General features: G+C 48.2%; 2 protein-coding genes across 10 annotated transcripts in view; one reads left to right on the forward strand and one right to left on the reverse strand.

Annotated features, from left to right (window-relative positions):
• Positions 1–19,130, reverse strand: part of SLC15A4 (solute carrier family 15 member 4) — a 119,013-nt gene extending 99,883 nt beyond the window's left edge. For all 9 annotated transcript variants that reach the window (XM_067701200.1, XM_067701204.1, XM_067701208.1 and 6 more), the window contains exons 1-5: positions 18,596–19,130; positions 11,561–11,856; positions 8,994–9,162; positions 8,486–8,563; positions 7,621–7,789 (exon numbers count right to left, since the gene is read on the reverse strand). In XM_067701200.1, the coding sequence (XP_067557301.1) occupies positions 7,621–7,789; positions 8,486–8,563; positions 8,994–9,162; positions 11,561–11,856; positions 18,596–19,120 (1,237 nt within the window). In that variant the 5' untranslated portion in view covers positions 19,121–19,130. The remainder of the gene's footprint in view (positions 1–7,620; positions 7,790–8,485; positions 8,564–8,993; positions 9,163–11,560; positions 11,857–18,595) is intronic.
• Positions 19,131–19,295: 165 nt separating this feature from the next.
• GLT1D1 (glycosyltransferase 1 domain containing 1) overlaps positions 19,296–20,499 on the forward strand; it is a 152,631-nt gene continuing 151,427 nt past the window's right edge. The window contains exons 1-2 of the mRNA XM_067701210.1: positions 19,296–19,804; positions 19,918–20,192. Coding sequence (XP_067557311.1) covers positions 20,065–20,192 — 128 coding nt within the window. The 5' untranslated portion in view covers positions 19,296–19,804; positions 19,918–20,064. The remainder of the gene's footprint in view (positions 19,805–19,917; positions 20,193–20,499) is intronic.

Genomic DNA, 20,499 nt, shown 5'->3' on the forward strand with positions numbered 1-20,499 from the left:
CCCTGAGACCGGAAGATCACTGCGCTGTGCTGGCCACCAACCCTCTAGCTGGAAGGGCTCCGTCCAATCCAAGAGCAGAGGGGGAAGCACCCACTCAGCCTGTTTTAAGGGAATAAATATTGAAGCTGGAGAAGACTCTTGTCCTCCACAGGAAAGGCAAGAGAGGCTTAAGACAGTGCGTGTGTGTCTGTGTGTGTGCGTGGCTGCCTGTGTGTGCATGCGTTTGTGTGTGTCTGTGTGTGTGCGTGTCTGTGCGTGTGCACGCGTGTGCGTGTGCCTGTGTCTCTGTGTGTGCGCGTCTCTGTGTGTGCACATGTGTGCGTGTGTGCATGCGTGTCTGCCTGTGTGTGCGCGTGCGTGTGTGTGTGCATGTGCGCGTGCGCGAGATGGGGCAGTACTGGTGGGGACGATACACAGATTTAGTACTTCTGCAAGGCCTGGCAGAGAACGGAAGTAAACTGTCGGACGGGATCTGTTCTGCGCTCTTATTAGTTAGGAAAGCACGACTCCGTGAGGACTGGGGGTGAACAGGTAACGGAAACGAAGGGGCGCTGGCAAGGGGGACACAAATAACGAGGGTTGAGCCCCAAGAGACAAGAATGTGAGAAATCACTGAAGCTCCTCTCTGGTGGGACGGATGGCCGGACAGCGCAGAGAACAGAGGCCGAGGGAGAGGGCGAGCCCTCCAGACGACGCAGGGGCTGCGCAGCCCGCAGAGCTCCTGACGGACGGGCCCAGGAGCACCGGCACAGACCAACGTAAGGGCCGATGCTGGGAGAGCGCCACAGCCATCGACGGGCCAAACTCTTCAGTTAAAGACACGGACTCACATCACGTCAAAACGAAAGAAAATCCAACGCTGCCGGCGAGGCAAGAACTAAAGCGTAAAGTGGCAAAGGTCTGAGTGAGGGAGAGGACGAGCAGAGTCACCGAGAAGGGAGGCGTGCCAACCACAGCGCACGGGCACCAAGAGAACACGCTGAAGGTCAGGTGCACGGCCCCGCGCCTGCAGCAAGCCCGGGAGAAGCAAGCCGGAGCCAGCAGCTGGGCAGAGACAGGGGCGCCGGCCTCAGCGACCGTCGGGGTGTGAGCTGGGCTTCCGCCGGGCCTTAGGGTCCCCGTGTGCGCCTCCCGCCACAGCGCTACTGCCCGAGGACGGCGCATGCCCTCCCCAGGGACGACACAAGCCACAGACCTTCGTGAGTGAAACGTCGTCATCTGCTAGGAACGCAGCGAGGCTCTGAGACCCAGGAACCCTCTCGGTCCTCACCAGAGCGAGCAGATGGAAAGATGAGGCTTTGCCGGGCAACTGGTTGCATCGGAGGCCCAAGGGCAGACCCAGGTCCCGAACTTTATGGACACTTTAACACCTGTGCCCTCGCGGGGCTCCGTTCTAATGGGCCCCGCCCAGACCACAGCATCCCTGGACACAGGCCATCGCCGTGATCCCAGGCCCCTGGCAGCACTGGACTTCAGGGCTCTTGCTACAAGGGATCTGACCCACTCAGCTGACGGTAGGACAACCTGCGAGCCATCCTATGCGGCACCCCACGAACGTTTTTAGAAAGTAACACTGGCCAAAACGGAAGCCTTGAAGTCCACGGTACAGAATTATAAAGCCAGGAACTTCCCCAACTCCTCAATTAAAGCTTTTTCATTAACAAATGGATAAACAAAAGCATCAATATTATGAAATGAAAAAAACTTCTGTAAAATTACTCTTGGATCAAAAAGAAAATAAAAAACATAGTTTCAACATTTGTAGGGAGAAAAAACACACTACAACAAATCAAAGTGCAAGAGACCTTGGTAAAGCAACAGTAACAGGCCAATTCATGCCATTATGTGGTTTTTACTGTTAAGAAAGAACAAAAACACGTGAAGAATTTAACTCAAGAAATGAGAAGAAAAACCCCACAAAACAAACCAAAGGTAATAGAAATTAATATCTTAAATTCTCTGCTTAGAAAACATAAAAACAATCAAATGATAAATTCAAGACAGACGTCTAAGGAAAAATTATAAAATACAGTCTTGGCAAGCCTAATAAAAAAAGAGCACATAAAAAAGGGAAACTAGAAATGAGGAAGGAAACACATCAGATTTATTTAAAACACTATTTTTATCTCCACTCTAACAATTTTTCTAAAACTCAATAAATGATTTACTAGGGACATTAAAAAAATAAAAAGCTTAAGTGATTCAAGAAAAAACAAGATCTGTACAAAACTGAGAAAAAGGTGGAAAAGTTACATTTCCTTTCAGAGAGGATGTACTCATATGATTTTCTAGGCAAAGACTTGGAACTTCCTGGGAGCAGACAGATAATTCTCATCCTGTTAAAATACTCCCTGCCTTCAGAAATAGGGAGTTTGGACTTCCCTGGTGGCACAGTGGTTAAGAATCTGCCTGCCAATGCAGGGGACACAGGTTCGAGCCCTGGTCCGGGAAGATCCCACAGGCCACGGAACAACTAAGCCCGTGCACCACAACTACTGAGTCTGGGCTGTAGAGCCCATGAGCCACAACTACTGAAGCCCATGCGCCTAGAGTCCGTGCTCCACTACAAGAGAAGCCACTGCAATGAGAAGCCCACGCACCGCAATGAAGAATAGCCCCCACTCGTCGCAACTACAGAAAGCCCACGCGCAGCAACAAAGACCCAGCACAGCCAAAAATAAATAAATTTATTTTTTAAAAAAAGAAAAGAAATAGGGAGTTTACCAACACCTTTTATGAAGCTCTATAACCCTGACACCAAACCAGACTGATATTGGTTAGAAAGAGACGCACAGTCGCTCAATAAAAGCAGATTATTGAGCAGACTGGAATTAGCAGATTCCAATCAGACCTTTTAACAAACAGGGTGTATTTTAGAAATTCAGGAACAGTTAAATACCAGATGTTAAAATAAATAAAAACCATGAGCAGCCAAAGGCAGGGAGGGGGTGGAGTAAGGAGGGCATGCAATCCTCCTGAAAACCAAACTAAGATATTTGAGAGAAACTCAACATTCACTTCTGCCAAAAAATACAAACTTGAAATAAAGCTTAGATATGTAACATTGTCAGGAATACGTATGCAAACTCAGAGGTGAGAGTGAACCTTCCACAGTGAGGGGCTGAAGGTGCGCTCGTTGAAGTCAGGGATTAAGGGGGGCGTCCGTCACCAGCAGCAGCCTTGGAGAAAGCCGGGCCACCTTGCCAAACAAGAAGAGACACAGGGAGGCGCAGCAGGAAGGCAGGAAAACGGGACTCCCCGACGGCCCGGGGTTAGAACTCAGCGCTCTCACTGCCCAGGCCCGGGCTCAGTCCCTGGTCGGGGAACTAAGGTCCCACAAGCCGGGCAGTGTGGCCTAAATAAACAATAAATACCTTCTTTTTATAAAGAAGGCAGGAAAAGAAACTATGTTAATTTCAAGACAAGCAACCATCTGAAAATAATTCACTGAAACTCAGAATTTTAAAAAATCTCCTAGGTGAGAAACCAAAATACATAAAAGCAGTTAGGAATAAACCTAACATAAAATGTACAGGACCTAAATGAAGAAGCACATAAGACTTCACAAGATGTCACAAACAAAATTAAAGGGAAAGTGAAAAAAATGGGAAAAATATTCGTAAAATGAGATAAAATTCTGAGTAGTGACAATCTACACTCTATTACAAGAAAAACCCACAAGAAAACTGGTCACAACACACCAACCGTACACAGAAGAGAATGTCTGACACATTTTGGGAAAAAGTCTTAAGATCACTCCTAGTACACATTAAAGATACAGAATGCTGTAACCCTTCAGATAAGAGAAGATTAACAGGACACAATAATCAGTGTGACAAGGGCACGGCGAGATCAGACTCGCATCGGCACGCTGCTCTGGCCCTTTCACACGAGATGAGCACACATGTGCGGACGTGTCAGGGTGTGCCCACAGCACTGCTTCAAGTAGGACAGACTGGAATCAACCCTCATGTTTAATAAGAAGACTGGTTTTAAAAACTGATAGTACAGCCCAAAATGGAATATTACGTCGTTGTCAAAAACTATAATTTAAATTTGTAATTGACTTGGAAAAATGGTACGTATTATATATAGTATATAAAAATAGCTTATAAACTGTGAATAGTTTGTTCCATTTCTGTTGTTTTAAAAAGAACAATTTAGCTGTAATAAAATACTCTAGGAAGATATAAACACAGGTGTAGGCGTCATCACTGGATGGTGGGATTAGGAGTGAATTTAGGTCACCTCGCACTTCTATCTATGTATTTTTAACTTTTAAGGACCGTGGATTGACTCTGTGATAAGTTTGTTTGTTTGTTTGTTTGTTTTTGCAGTACGCGGGCCTCTCACCGTTGTGGTCTCTCACATTGCGGAGCACAGGCTCCGGACGCACAGGCTCAGCGGCCATGGCTCACGGGCCCAGCCGCTCCGCGGCATGTGGGATCCTCCCTGACCGAGGCACGAACCCGCGTCCCCTGCCTCGGCAGGCGGACTCTCAACCACTGCGCCACCAGGGAAGCCCTGATAACAGTTTTTTAAAAAGTGCTGTAGACCAGTGGCTCTGAACTCTTTCCTAACGAAAGCTATGACCCAAGAAAAAGGCACTCAGATGATTCTGTCTCCATTCCAGGATGCTCTCCATGCCCTGAAGTCCGGGCACAGACTCCTGCCTAAAAAACCGCTGTGGTAATAGGGCATCCACGGCACAGCTGAGTGGAAGAGCAGACCGTGAGGCACACGGATGGGTACCATCAGCCTGGGATGACGGAAGGTAACTCTGTCATGTACACACATCAAACAAGGATGCAGTGATTACACTTCCAGGGATTCGAGAAGCAAAGCAATTTCACTGCAGTGATTACCGTACCGTGAAAACTAGAATCCTCGACACCCAACAACAAAGGATTGCACGTGAATGTCTGACACGGAGGAAGGATATTTTAGGTTTGTTTTTTTTATTAAAGCAGGTGACGAAGTATAAACGCACACACACATCACATCATACATAATTCTTCCCATGCACTTGCAGAATGGTGGTAGAGGATTTCCTTGGAAGCCCCTGGTGGAATTATGAGTGCTTAAATCTGTGTGTATGAGAGAGAGAGAGAGAGAAGGAAAAGGAGGAGGAAGGGGAAAATGAGGGGAGATGGCTCATCTGTATTTGGGGGATCTTTCTACCCCCCAATAGTAACAAGCATAGCTTTTATTATATTTTCATGGTTTCCTTACACTTAGTATTCCTTATTCAGGCGCAAATCTGCTTACACATCAGTATCTCATTTTCGCAAAAACACAGAAGGTGTGTGTGTATGTATGCAGAGACACACAAACGGCATTAGACGGATACACACCATCCCAGGAATGAGCATCTCTGGGGAAATTACAGTTGACTTTTATTTTCTCCTTTATGTTTCTAAGGTGCCCTTTTCTCCAGTGAGCATCTATGATGTCTGTAAATTAAGGGCACACACAAGTCTTAAGGGGCGAGGAAATCTGACAAATTAACACACCTCTTTTTTTCTCAAGCAGACTAGAAGAAACCCCTTGGACATGCCTGATTCTCATCTAAGAAAATTTAAAGAAAGAATTATTACCGGCAGGGATGGTACTAAATGGAAGATCCTGATTTATCATGGTTGAATGTAGTAAGCTAAAAGGCAAAATAGTCTCTTTTCTATTAAAACTTTGGTTTGCTGTAATGATTTCAGGTCTGTATTCAAAGGTCATTAATGTTCCAATTAAATAATATTCACTGGAGCTGGAAATGAAACGGCACGAAACACCAGTTACTGCTTACATTAAATTTAATAAACTGTGCTTAAGTCCAGTTGCCAGGTGTTTAAACTCTTGAAACCAGTGTCCATTAAGCTCCTTCCCAACTTCTGGCCACTCAGCAAAGAGCGCCTCTTTAGGACACCAGCCTCAGCGGTGTTGTCCGCGTGTAAGCGATCAATTCAGATGCTGAAGTTCAGAGCGGCCGTGGTCACACAGTGCAGAGCACCTGCCTCTCTGCAGGTGCCCGTGGCCACCTGACGACAGCCCGACCTGCTGAGCAGGAAGTGAACTGCCGGCACGGCCTGCACTTTTAAGACAGCACTGCCTGCCCCGCTGGACAACAGTCACTTGTCTGCTGTCGTTTCCCACGTAAACAGGCAAAGAAACCACCGGGAAGCCCCTGGGGTTCTCAGGGCAGCCCGGAGAAGCTATTCAGCCATAAATGAAACTGGAAGACAAGACGGTATTAGAGGAACCAAAGCCGAAGTCTGCTAGAAAATGCCTGGGGAACCAGCAGCCTCGCCTTTCCCACAGGGAGAGGACAAGGCCTCCTTTCCAAGGGGTGTGAATGGCTGGTCGTGGCACAGAGAGGGGGCTCCCCAGCCCAGGAAGAAGCCGGGCCCACGGCAGGCACTCAGGGCACCACCCCAGCACAGCGGCTCTGCCCATCACCGATTCTGCGGCACGAGACCTGCAATCAGAGCCCCGCTGTAATCCAGCTCTCGTCTGCTCTGGCTTACCTCCCCATGTGCACAGGACTGGAAGAGAAACGAATCACACAGCAAGCACACAGCAAAAGCTTCATTCAGACACGCCCTCCCTTTAATTACCTATTTGATTAAGAAAAAACATAACTGTCTCCTAAGATGTCCCAGTGTCTGGAATATAGAATTCTTAAGCCTAGGGACTCATTTCTTTAAATCTATTGAGTACTATATCAATAGACAGTACTACATTTAGTACTGTGTTCACCCTGGCGAGAGTGGATGGAGGCTGCTGTGAAGCACTGTCGGAGAATATTAAACTCCATCTCAGCAGTGCTTAACATTATATTCCTCATAACAGAGATGACATATAGGTGATTCAGGAAAGCAGCTGTTCTTGTCTTGTTATATAGGTAAGCTATTTCACCGTTCAATCGTTTTCAAATATTAATGAAGGAAGAGCTCCAAAGCAAGGTGAGAAAGTCAGCAACAGCTCAGCTTTATCAGCACACGATATTTCAGCTTATACTTCAGAATCTAAGAATTATGCAAACAGAATGGAGCCCCCAGAAGGTGCTGGAATACTCAGGCATTAGTTCTTAACCTCTTTCTTTTTTTTCTGGGGGATGGAGGCTGGTTACAAACCTGTATTTGATTTAAAAACAAAACAAAACAAAAAAACCTTTCTCTCCAGGAAGATGCACGTAAAATTTTACATAAAAGTGCAAAGGGTTCAGGTATATAAAGCTGATTAATGGACCTGACATTAAGAATCACAGCTCTGAGGATTATTTAACACCTTTATTTATGAAGTTTCATCTACACGGCAGTTAACAGTTGTCTAAAATCTAAATCACTAGGAGACAACAAGCCTCCTTTGATTCAACCCAAAAGTCTCTTTCCAGAGCATTTCACTGGTTATAGTTCTAAAAAACCAAACCAAACCAAAACAAAACCCAGACAAATCCTTAGGAAAAAACCTTAAGCTTCATAAATGAAAAACTAGAAAACGAACACCAGTCAGGGTTAGAATAACCCATATATGTCCTCTTTTGAAGTACACACACTTCCTGAGTGCCACGTGGCGTGTGGCCACATTCCGCATCACCCACAACTGGAACCGGAAACGGCTTCTCACCTGCTGCGAAGGCCGAGCACATCACAAAGAACATGCCCACCGCGATCCTTTTCAAGGACGATGGGAGCAGCCCGTTTCTTCTCAAGATGGGATCCACCAGTTTATCTTTCAAGGGAATTAACAGAAGGATGAGCACAGCATCGAACATGGTTAGCCAGGCTGCCGGAAACTGGAAGCGGGAAACACAGAAGACACCTGCTTATTTTTCTGCAGTGTCAGCAGTCACGCATCTGACAACTAACATCTAAATGGGAAAAGCTTATTTCAAGAATAGTTCATCAGGGCTTCCCTGGTGGCGCAGTGGTTGAGAGTCCGCCTGCCGATGCAGGGGACACGGGTTCGTGCCCCGGTCCGGGAAGATCCCACATGCTGCAGAGCGCCTGGGCCCGTGAGCCATGGCCGCTGAGCCTGTGCGTCAGGAGCCTGTGCTCCGCAACGGGAGAGGCCACAACAGTGAGAGGCCCACGTAATGCAAAAAAAAAAAAAAAAAGAAGTTCATTTGTACAAAGTATAACCTCCTAGGAAAATAGTCTGTCTCAAGACACTGGTACTGAGAAAAGGTTTCCACTTCTAAAGGGATTTGCGTTTGTTTTTCTGTGCTTTCTCGGGGGAAAGAAGAGTCAGGTGAAATGTTAACGTCAGGAGTCAACTTAATCTAGCAAAGGACATAACCAATGGGAAACAGTCTCAGAAATAAGCAAACATTCCATTTCAACATTCCATTCAAATTCCATTTCAACATTCAAGGAATGCTTTTAGTTCAAGCTAACTGCTGTCATTACAAAGTATCTACCATTGGTAGAAGGAATCCATTTGTCACGTAAACCCCCAAAGACAATTTTCAGATCATTTCAACTGTTCTCACCGTATGAGGATTGGTTGTAATACTGGAAATTTCTGGAATCTTCAAATGAAGACTTTGTAAAACATACGTCGTCTGCATCTGGGTGTAGAAAGCAGCTGTCATTACATGAGCACGGCTGTCACTCACTCGCAGCGTGCGCCCTCCCCCAGACTACACCGTGCTGAGACTTGCAACACTCAGGTTTGAAAACACGGGTCAATTACTTGGTCACCATAAAAGTTGTCTGGAGATGAACTTTGAAAAAGAAGTAACCATTATCCCAATGAGAAACCATATTAAAAGGTGGGGTCTGGAAAAACAGAAGCATCCCCATTCTTAGCTTCGTTTTAAGGTTTTCAAAACATTTCAATCAGCAAAAAGGAGTCCGTAACTAAAAACAAGATTCCGAGATCCTGAAGACTCGTGACAAAGAAAGCCAGGAACCCCGCGCACTTCAGTGACGGCCAGAACGAGTGCCGGGGGGCATTCACGGGGAGACAGGAAATGAAACCTGAATGTCACCACTCACTTGAAAATACACTGTCCAGTAAGGTATCAAAGCCAAGAAAACGGGGACAATCTTGACAAGGGCTTTCACATCTTCCACTTTATCTTCCGGGAATGGCCCTCCATGAGACATCTTACATGAATCAAACAGACTGTGTTTAGAAGATTGCTGAAAGACTCCAATGCCTTCACTTTGGGAAATAAAATGAAGGAATTAGTTTTCTTCCACCCCCAGAAATCAATTATTTGGTAACAAATTAAGTTTGGAGGTAGGAAACCAGCTTGCTGTGCTGAATTTGCTCCAACTCCATTCTGCTACCTACTAATGGTCCCCACCCAGTACAGCTACCTAGATTATTCCTCAGCACTGGGACACATGGACACAGCTGGCAGAAGGACTTCCTAGCCAGAGTGAGACTGCAGCCACCATCCTTTTCTTGAGACTAGGAGATATGACAGGATCGCCCCTCACCGTCTGAAAGGTGGCTGACCTCACCCCCAGCGTTGTCACCCTGGCCACCAGCCCCACTGTGCTGAGGAAGGTCCGCAGTTTCATCCGAAGCTGATGACAACTACGTCGGCTGCGTGACTGGGTGAGCATCTGGAAAAATTACTCTGCTGGACTGTCTGGATTTTATATTAGGTCATTTATCAAACGTCAAGACTTGACGACCACACCGACTGTTACAAAGCCAAGCTGCTTTACTATTACACCAGTGTGACTGGGAGGGAGGCTCTCAGGGAAGCCACCAGCTCTTCAGTGAAGGAAGAGCCGAGAGGGGGAGGGGCGATGCTTCTGGTGATGATGATAACTTGACGATGTGACCTTCCACAAAAGCATCCTCATCAGTTAGTTACCGTTACCCGGGCTCTTATTAGCTCACTGAGGCCTCACACTGATCCTATGAGAGGGGTCCTTTCCCACCCTTGTAAAGAAGGCTTTACAAGGTCATAAACCTGCCCAAGGTCATACAGCCCTAACCTGTGCGTAAGGAGAGCACAGCTGGAGAATTCTCTAGACCATCAACTTTTCTGCAAGCTGGTCCTTTTCTAATTGTGCCAAGGAAGACTTCAAAAACCAATCTAAAGGGAAAACAGATTCCTAAGTCCAAACTGACTTCGCCATGCCACGTGTGCATTAAAACCCAAGTGTCCACAAAGCAGTGGTGTTCTCCCACAGAACTGTCTACCAGGTACCACCCACACAGACACACCGAAAATTTAACAGTATATTTTGCTAATGGCATTCAATCTGTAGCCTAAACATCTAGGATCTGAAACCCTGCTTTTGCCTAATTAAAATGAGGCCCCGGTAAAGCACTACTGCTTGCTGCTGAGGCAATGAGGCTTCAACTGTTAAAAATTCTTTAGTGTGGTCCCACCAGCTGCAGTTCTGAATTATGAGTCTGAATGCCACACTGACCCACTAGAATTCCAGGGCACTGGGGTGGTTAGCTGTGCCGGAATTCCGCACGGGGACAGCTGAAGCAGCTAGAGACGTTTAGCCAGGAGCAAAGGGGCAGGGCCATAGAGCTGCTCTGGTACAGGAACATCAGACAGCTGTTATGGCTCCAAGGACATAAATTAGACACACGCAGACAAGCCATGAGGGGGCAGACAGACGCGGGGTCGGCCTGCAGAAGGTTCCTGCAGGACGTCAACCTCCGGCTCAGGGACTGAGCGCCCATCTCAACACCGGCCTCGATCAAAATATTCCGAGAGGCTCAACTCCAAAGGGTCCTGGGGACTTTTCTGGGGGGATGGACATACTCTGTATCCTGAATGCACTCTGGTTACATGATGGCATCTGTCACACTTCCCAGAACTGTATAGGCAAAAGGGACGTATTTTACTACAGGTTGTTGTTACATCAAAAAGTAACAACAAAAAAATTCTGAAGTCTCTTTTTGAGCTAAGTTCTGGACTTTGCTTCATTAATCTGCATCTAGGGTGACTGACATTCCGCCACAGTTTGCCCAGGACTCCCCGGGCCCCGGGACTCTGGGCTTTAAGACCTCAGGTCGTGGGCATACGGTGCTAAAACCGGGAAGTCCCCGGCAAAGGGGATGACGGAGTTACCCTACCTGCATCTCAGTTCTGCTCTCCTGCCCTTCTCAAAGAGCGGCTGCAGTGACCCCTGGGGGACGGGCCACGGGGACCCGCACAGCAGCTTCCTGCTTAAGGAGCACAGACAGGCAGCGACCAAGTAAGCGACTGCTTGGTTTCTCTTTCAAAGGAATGCATCAAGTGGTACACTGTCTCTTCGATGCCCTTGGCAAGGTTCTGTCTTTTATCACCTTTACACGACTGCGTAGTCGGGAGCCCCCATCTTACACCAGCAGCGGGAGGAAGTCCAACGTGCAGGTCAGAAATGAAAAGCGCGAGCCCAGGAGGGAGGCCGCCGGTCTGTCTTTAAGATGGAGACAAAGTACCTCACACCCGCCTCCTGCAGCTGGCGTGAGACATTGCAACCTCAGCCCCGTGTCCCCCTCCACGGTGAGCACAGGACAGACATAAGCCAGCACTTTATTTATGACGGTTGGTAAGTCACGTGGAAAACTGAGCCTGTGATGAGAATAAAGTGCTCACCCACTAGGACTGCGTTCCCTGATTTGCTTCTGGGGGCAGCACGAATACACCAGGATCCTGAACATGTCAGTGAAGGCGCTGCCATCGGGCGGCTTGGTGATGAAGAAGGTCTGGCCGCAGAGGAAGGCCACGAAAGCCACTCCGATGCAGACAGCGGGGATGGTGTAGCCGGTGACAAAGCTCACGTTCTGCTGAATGTAGGCAATGCCCCCCAGAGAAACGATTGCTCCCAGATTAATGCTCCAATAAAACCAATTAAAAAATCTTCTCGTGGCTTCTGGACCGCGATCTTTAACCTAAAATAACCGGGAGGAAAGAGACTTAAAAACGTGTGATCATCCTCAAGGATGAAAAACATATACGATGTTTTCATATATTACTATATCTTTATATCAATTACTGTTGTCACCACAGCCTTTAAGAGAGGCAGCACATGGGAATTCCCTGGCGGTACAGTGGTTAGAACTCTGCACTGTCGCTGCCCGGGCCCAGGTTCCATCCCTGGTCGGGGAACTAAGATCCCACAAGACACAGCCAAAAAATCCAGAAATGTAGCCAATCAATCAAAATGGTGTTTACAGATACAACCTGACAAAAAAAATGTATCTTTTATGCTTTTAATTACTGCAGATTCTGGGCAGTGTTTCTCTTAACTATACTTAGATCCAACAAATCCTAGAGAATTTCTCCAAGTACCTCCCGTGGACCACCTGCTTTGGAAACGCCTGGCATGCTCCTTAAAAATACAGATTCACAGGACCCACGTTCCAGGACTACCCACTCACCATCTCTGGGGTTGGGGCCCAGGAATCTGCATTTTAAACAACTTTCCAGAGGACTGGAAACAACTTCTACTCACAGCCATATAGCTCCACACCTTGATAAATCTGGAACAAGGGGAAAATTACAGACAAACTAAAACCGCATGCTATTTTTAGACCAGGAAGCCTCTCAATGGAATCAGGAGAAGTTCTGATAAGGACAGAGATCCCTGGAAGGTGCAAAAATCACTGATTTCCTCAACGCAGACAAACACAAGCACCAGGGAACACAAGCGAGTTCTAGGTGTGCACTCTCCACAAGACCTGCCCAGCCGGAGCCCGTCCTGGCAGGGACAGTCCGTGTGGGGTGGGCACCCCGTGACGTCCCTCCGAGGATGGCTTCTCACATCTGCGTGGACACCACGAGAATGTGCTCTGCACCAGCCAGAGTCATTCCTAGCCAGTTCCACCTCATAAAAGGTTTAAACAAACTTTATTAGCTAAAGGCTGACAATGGACCATGTACAAAGACTGTCAGGTGTTGCTGTGTTGGGAACTTCTGTTGTCTCGTCCTTAAGTTACAGGTTGTGAAAAGGCTGGACAATTCCTGGTCCAGTAACAGATCTGAATTCTGATCCACAGAGCAATCTCCTTTCCTAAGTAAGAGAGGAGGTTTTCAATGGGGGCCTAAACAACCAGTTGTGATGCACAGAAACTACCTTTTTAGCAGTCATATTATGCAATATGACACTTTTAACCTCTACTTTTTAAGATCAAAGTACAGGTGTAAATATATAGTCAAAATCGTTTGTTCCTCCAAAAAAAATTTAATCCAAAATGATTAAACATGGATATCGTGATAACAAATAATATGCCTGAAGTAATTATCTGGTAACCCCGTCTCAAACTGAAAATCTGAGTTTTAAATAAGCCGCAGCAGGAGGAGGAGCTTAAACTTGGCCCCCGCACGTCAGAAGGGAGCAGAGGTCCTGGACCAAACGCTGGCATGATCACTGAATAAATGATCTGTACGGAGGATGCCTTACATTTCTAAGACAGCTCTCCATGAGAACACAACGCGTTTATTTTTTTTTAATCATTTTTGGCTGCGTCATGCCGCTTACAGGATCTTACTACCCCGACGAGGGATCGAACCCGGGCCCCCGGGCAGTGGAAGTGCGGAGTCTTAACCACTGGAGCGCCAGGGAAGTCCCCACAGTGCGTTTAAATGTCACAAAAATGGACTCAAATATTCATGCTATCCTGGAAACAGACCAGAGGGAAGAAAAAACTGTAAGCAGACACGGTTACAGAGAAAATTTAACTAAAGATATAAAAACAAGTAATTAGGATGGGGGGCAAGCTTAAAAAGGGGCCAGTAAACATAATATCTAAAGTTAATGCAGGGGCTTCCCTGGTGGTGCAGTGGTTGAGAATTTGCCTACCGATGCAGGGGACACGGGTTCGAGCCCTGGTCCGGGAAGATCCCACATGCCACGGAGCAACTAAGCCTGTGTGCCACAATTACTGAGCCTGTGCTCTAGAGCCCATGAGCCACAACTACTGAGCCCGTGCTCTAGAGTCCGCGAGCCACAACTACTGAGCCCACGTGCCACAACTACTAAGTCCGTGCTCTAGAGCCTGCAAGCCACAACTACTGAGCCCGTGCTCTAGAGCCTGCGAGCCACAACTACTGAGCCCATGCTCTAGAGCCTGTGAGCCACAACTACTGAGCCCGTGCTCTAGAGCCTGCGAGCCACAACTAATGATGCCCGTGTGCCTAGAGCCTGCGAGCCACAACTACTGAGCCTGTGCTCTAGAGCCCGCGAGCCACAACTACTGAGCCCACGTGCCACAACTACTAAGCCCGTGCTCTAGAGCCTGCGAGCCACAACTACTGAGCCCGCAGGTCACAACTACTGAAGCCCGTGAGCCTGGAGCCCGTGTTCCACAGCGGGAGAGGCCACCGCAGTGAGAGGACCGCGCACCGCAACGAAGAGTAGCCCCCGCTTGCCGCAGCTAGAGAAAGCCCGTGCGCAGCAACGAAGACCCAACACAGCCAAAAATAAATAAATTTTAAAAAAATTAAAAAAAAAAAAGCAGACAATATACGTTTTAACTGAACTATATATCGGCCCTTCCCAGTATCTACAGTGGCACAGCACACATCCTGGTAAACTTGGCAGTCGACTTATTTGAACTTCCAAGTGTAATTCACTAAAATTACTTCAGGAACCTAAGCCTATCACTAGACCCTAAATAACCACATAGCAGTAATTTTCTTACAGGAGCCTGCTGGCTCCTATAAACCGCAAGTCACATGCCTCCATGCCCTGGACTGACACCCGCACTTCATGTGGGTCACATTACGTCACCATCTGTACACCTGCCTCCAGCCCTACCCGACCAAGGGTAAACGGGACCATCATATGACCGGTCAAAAGACACTGCTGCGGTCAACTCAGAGAAGTGCAGCTAAAGGAACAGGATCCTGGGGAGTGAGTCAGACAGTTGGCTGATTTGGAAAAATTCCTTTAAACACATAACAGCGCAACTCTTTTTTTCCCCTCTAGAAAAAATGTATCTTTGCTCTCTTTGTCTGTAAAAAAGTTCTTTCAGTTCACTCCTTCAACTACAGGAGCCATCCATTTAGAATGACTGTGACCTTTGAGGAAGGTTAATCCCTCGGGGGAAAAGACGGGGCTGACATGATTTACATCAGCATCACCCCCGGACTCTGGTGTGCATCTTCCTTCAAAAGTCAGCTAAGGCCTCCTTCTCAGGGCTGCACAGCATGACCCCATTCATCTCTCACTCAGAGGGCTTCCTAGAGGCCCTGTATCGCAGACAAAGGCGTCAGTGATAGAGAAGCATAAAGGTACCTTCAAAGTATTACTCAGCCATAAAAAAGAATAAAGTAGTGCCATTTGCAGCAACATGGATGGACCTAGAGATGATCATACAAAGCGAAGTAAGTCAGACAAAGACAAATACCATATGATATCACTTGTATGTGGAATCTAAAATATGACACAAATGAACTTATTTCCAAAACAGACTCACAGACATAGAAAACAATCTTATGGTTACCAAAGGGGAGAGCTGGGGGAGGGATAAATTGGGAACTTGGGATTAATAGGTAACACACTACTATATATAAAATAACCAACAAGGTCCTACTGTGTAGCACAGGGAACTATATTCAATATCCTGTATAACCTATAAAGAAAGAGAATCTGAAAAAGAATATATAAATGTATAATCCCGCAAGCCGTGCGGCACCTCTGGGGGACGCTTCTCAAATCCCCTTCGAAGACCAGCAAGCACCTGGCACAGAGCAAGCACCTTGGCTGAAGGGTACTAGTATTTTCCTTTTACATGTTTTTTTCACTGAGATACAATTCTCATAATAAAAAAATCACCCTGTTGAAATGTACCACTCAGTGGTTTTCGGTCTATTCACAGATGTGCAACCATCACCTCTATCCAATTCCACATTTCTTGTCACACCAAAAAGAAACTTCCTCTTACAGTTGCTTCCCTTTCCCCTCTCCTGACTCCTGGCAACCACTAACCTCCTCGTCTTTGTGGACCTGTCTATTCTGGACATCGCATGTAAATGGAATCACATAACATGCCGTGTTTTGTGCCTGGCATCTTTCAGGGGCATGATGTTTTCAAGGTGCATCCACGTTGAAGAAAGTACTTCATCCCTTTTTACTGCTGAAGGATATTTCACTGTACGGAGAGAGCACACGTGCTTTATCCACCCATCAGTTGATGGACATCCCCTTAACTTTTTAGTAAAAAAAATTTTAAACATACAGAAAAGTTGAAAGAATAGTAAAGCATACACTTCTGTAGCCTTCATTTACAGCCTCAGTTCTTTTTCTGTATAGATATGAAGTACTCTTTGGGCTGAACCATTTAAAAATAAGTTACAGCATCATTATTTCACCCTAGAGATTTCATCATGAATCTCCTAAAAATAAGGCCACTCTTCTACATAACACAAACCATTATCACACCTAAGAAAATTAACACCAATGCAACTTTATCTAATATGTGGTCTATAATCAAGTTATCACAATCGTCCCAATAAATGGCTTTTAGAAAAGCTGGGCTCCAATCATGAAGCACACGTTGTGTTTGGCTGTCAAGTCTCTCTGATATCCTTAAATATAGAGTGGCTCTCCTTTGTCCATGGCAGTGTCACGTTAGAGAAGATGAGGTCAGTTCTCTTGAAGAAGAGCACGTTTCTTTTTAAGGTCCACATCTAATTACACATCAAAAGAGCGCAAATTCTGTCGTGCCTTCTAGAGAACCTCTACAGAACCACTCATTCTTTTCAGGAATATTAATCCCTCGTCTATATCTACTGGAGAGCAGGAATTTTTAAGTCAGACTTTCCGGGTTTAAACCCAGCTCCTCCACTCACGTGCTGTGGACCTGGGTAGGTCAAACCGCCCAAGCCTCCGTTTACTGTAAAACAGGGACAATTCGGGATATAAATTGTTGCAAGGTGTTAGATAAGATCGCATAGGAAGAGCGCTCGGTACAGTACGGGGCACAACCTAAACACTCAGGGCGCACTTTAGTCCTGTGGCCTGGTCTTTAAAGATGGGTAATCCCAGTTCTGTGCCTTCGCGGTTGGCCTGTGAGCTGCCGGCACCCCAAAGGCCAAAGCCGTCACAGAATGCCCATCTCAGTTAAAGGACACATTAAGAAATCAGACCTGCACCTAAACCCTGGCTTGACCACTCACTACCTATAGGACAACAAAAGAAATAAATCTTTTTGCACCTCCATTTTCTCATTTAAAACATGGGTATGAGATTCACATGAGATTCAAATGAGTTCACGTATGGAAACCACATTCCACGGTGCAGAGAAGGAAGTGAAGAATTCAGGACATTAGGCAACTAGTATTTCCAACATCATTATAAGGCGTCGCCTTTCACAGGGGTGATTAAAGTTCAGATGCAGAGGCCAGGCTCTTGCACCCTGGCTCAGTCACGTACTAGCTCTGTATCACTGGGCAAATGATTTAACCTCTCAAGCCCCAGTTTCCTCATCTGTAAAATGGGCACAGTAACAGCAGAGGAGTCCTATGAACTCTGACAAAGTACTCGGCACGCGGCCTGATGCACAGTAAGCCCTCCGTAAATGTTCGCAGTCACATGGCTACTTAGCGCAAAAACCCAGGAGTTATCTTCCCTGTTGCTTGCATAAGATCCACTAGCAACCCCGGCCCCTCTACCTCCATAACTTATCCTGAATCGACCACTTCACTCCATGTCCACTGCCCCCGTCCTAGTCCAAACCTCTCCTCTCTCACCTGGCCAGTGAAACAGACTCCTACCTGATCTGTCTGCTGTCAGCACTTCCCATACAACCTAGTCTCTATACCCGACATCCGCAAACTGTTTCTGTGAAGGGGCAGGGTGTAAATAGTTTAAGTTTTAAGTGACGTTCAGTCTGTCACAACTACTTGATGCTGCTACCGTACTGTGAAAGCGGCCACAGCATATGTGACCAGGAAGGTGCAGGGCTGTGTTCCAATAAAGCTTTATTTGTGGAAGCTGAAATTTGAGTTTCCTATCATTTTCATTTGCCACAAAAATATTCTTTTTACTTTTTTCCTATCGTTCAAAAAACTAAGTACCAGTCTTATTCTTAGCTTGTGGGCCCTCCAAAAACAGGAAGTAGACCAGATTTGGCTGGCAGGCCACAGCTGCCAGGCCCACACCCTACAGAGACTGAATTTTTTAGAAACATAAATCAGATCACATTACCCCTGCTCAAACCCCCAAAAAGGCTCCCTACTGTATTCAAAACAGACCTCAAACTCTTTACAAAGCTTCACATCACGAAGCACCTGCCTGCCACCCCTGTTCCCACTTCTTCTTTTGTTTGAAACATACTTGTCGCATAACCTGCCAGAAGTTTAAGGCGTACAGTACGTACAGACTTGGTACACTGATGTGTTCTGTACTGCAACACGACTGCCACGGTAGCTGCAACATCCCTCTCTTCTGGCCCCAGGGCCTTTGCACTTGCAGAGGCCCAGTCCAGAAACCGCTCTGCTCTCCCCCAGCTCTCAACTCCTAAAGCCCCCCCCCCAACTCCTAAAGGCCCCCTCCTAAAGTTAGGAGGCCCCTCGGTCTGCAGCCCCCGCGCGCCAGCGCCCACCCTGCGCGGTCCCCCACGGTACTTGGGTTTCCTGGTCCGCGGGCGACCCCGCCCCCTCGCCCCGCACCTCCGCGGCCCTCACCTGGTCGGCGCCGAAGGGCGTGATGTTGGCCTTGACGGCGCCCACGCCCAGGCCCACGAGCGCGAGCGCTGACAGCGCGGCGGGCGCGCAGTAGCGGTCAGGCGCGTCGGCACACGGCTGCGCCGAGCAGTTGCGGAGGCGCGTGGGGCGGGGGGCCCCGCAGAGCGCCGTGCGAGTGGCAGGCGCGGCCAGCAGCGGGAAGGCCAGCATGCCGAGTAAGTAGAGCGCCAGGCTGAGCAGGATGGCGCGCGCCCGGCCGAGTCGCGCGTCGGCGAGCCAGCCCCCGAACGGCGACACCAGGTAGGTGAGGCCCATGAAGAGCAGCAGCGCCTGGCTGGCCTGCGCGCCCTCCCAGCCGAACGCCGTGCCGTTGAGGAACAGCACCAGGTTGGCCGTGACGCCGTAGAAGGCGGCGCGCTCCAGCAGCTCCGTCAGCAGCACGGCCGCGCACGCCGCGCGCCGGCCCTCGAACGCCGCCCGCCGCGCGCCCAGCAGCGGCGTCCGCTCGTCGCCTGCGCCCGCCATGCGCCCCACAGCTGACCAGCCGCTCCACTGCGCTGGGCTCAGCACGGCTCTGCCGCCGCCGCCGCCCTTCTCGCGATACTAGGCTCGCCAGCCTTCTCGGCCCGCCCCGCGAGCGTCCCTATTGGGCGAGCCTGCCGTGTCGCCCGCCGGGACTTCCGGTTCCGCCCCGGAAGCCTGCCCGGGCGGGAGACTTGCTTCTGCTAGCGGTGGTGGCGGAGGGCAGGAGTGTGACCGCAGAGAGGTTTTTAAAAGTGAAATCAGAGGCAGGTCCTCCGAGGTTCCGAACCCAGACTTTTTACGGAGGCTTCAGCCTCTGCCTGCCCTCCAGGCTAGTTTGCTCAGGCTGGCCCCTGCTCCCGCGCCCGGCCTCCTGCCTCCCTGCCCTGGGACCAGGTTTCTCTGTGCTCTGTTGACATTGGGAGCAGAGAGTTCTTTGTGGCGTGCGTTCTGTACATTGTAGGATGGGTAACGGCATCCCTGGCCTCTACTGCACTGTGGCTGTGCCACCCCGCTCCCCAGTTGTGACAATCAAATCTGTCTCCAGACGTTCCCAAATGACCCGCGGTGGAGCAAAGTCGCCTGCACTGAGAACCACCACCTGACAACAAGCTCAGAGCCTTGTTTCCTTGTCGCATGGCTGACCTCCTGTTTTCCTTCAGCCCTCAACTGGAGTGGTGACTCCTTGTAAGCATTTCTTGACCAGCCCTTCTAAAGTGGATCCCACGCCCATCCCCTTACCCTGTTTTAGTTTCCCCCATGGTAACTGCCACGTTTTTTGTTTATTCCTTTGTCCCCAGCTTGTACATGGTCCCCACAATGATGAGCTCCATGGTGGCAGGGTTCTTGTGTCTCTTGTGCCTCACCATGCCCTCCAGCGCCTACACCAGTGTGGGACGTTACACCGGAGTGGAGCGGAAGAGTGTTCTCCAGAAACGGCCTCCAGCATGGCTTCAGAAATTGGGACCCAGGACTGTCATAATTCAGTTCATCTGAGACCATTTCTTCTTCTGCCTCCACCCTTAACTCCAGCTAAAACCAGGATGGAGCAATTGCCTAGGAAGTGGGCTTGCTGGTAAGTCATCTGGGTAAGTAGTCCTTCCTAAAAGGCTTGAAGTAGCATGCATTAACTTTATTTTTCAAAATGTCTGACATCTTGACTGTTGCCTAGCAAGGTGCTGGCACACAGTGGGCGGTAGATACATATTTAATGAGAGAATAATCGGATGCCAAGATAGGACTTGTCCCACCCTTTCCATTAGTGCTAATCATCTTCAGCTGTCAGCTCAAATGTCACTTTCCTGATCTTCCCAGATTAGAACAGATCCCCCTTTTATATGTCATTAGAGCACAGTGTACGTTTTTCTTACACCACACCCATT

Source organism: Pseudorca crassidens, chromosome 12 (genome assembly GCF_039906515.1).
Source record: "Pseudorca crassidens isolate mPseCra1 chromosome 12, mPseCra1.hap1, whole genome shotgun sequence".
In the NCBI taxonomy this organism is placed as follows: Eukaryota; Metazoa; Chordata; class Mammalia; order Artiodactyla; family Delphinidae; genus Pseudorca; species Pseudorca crassidens.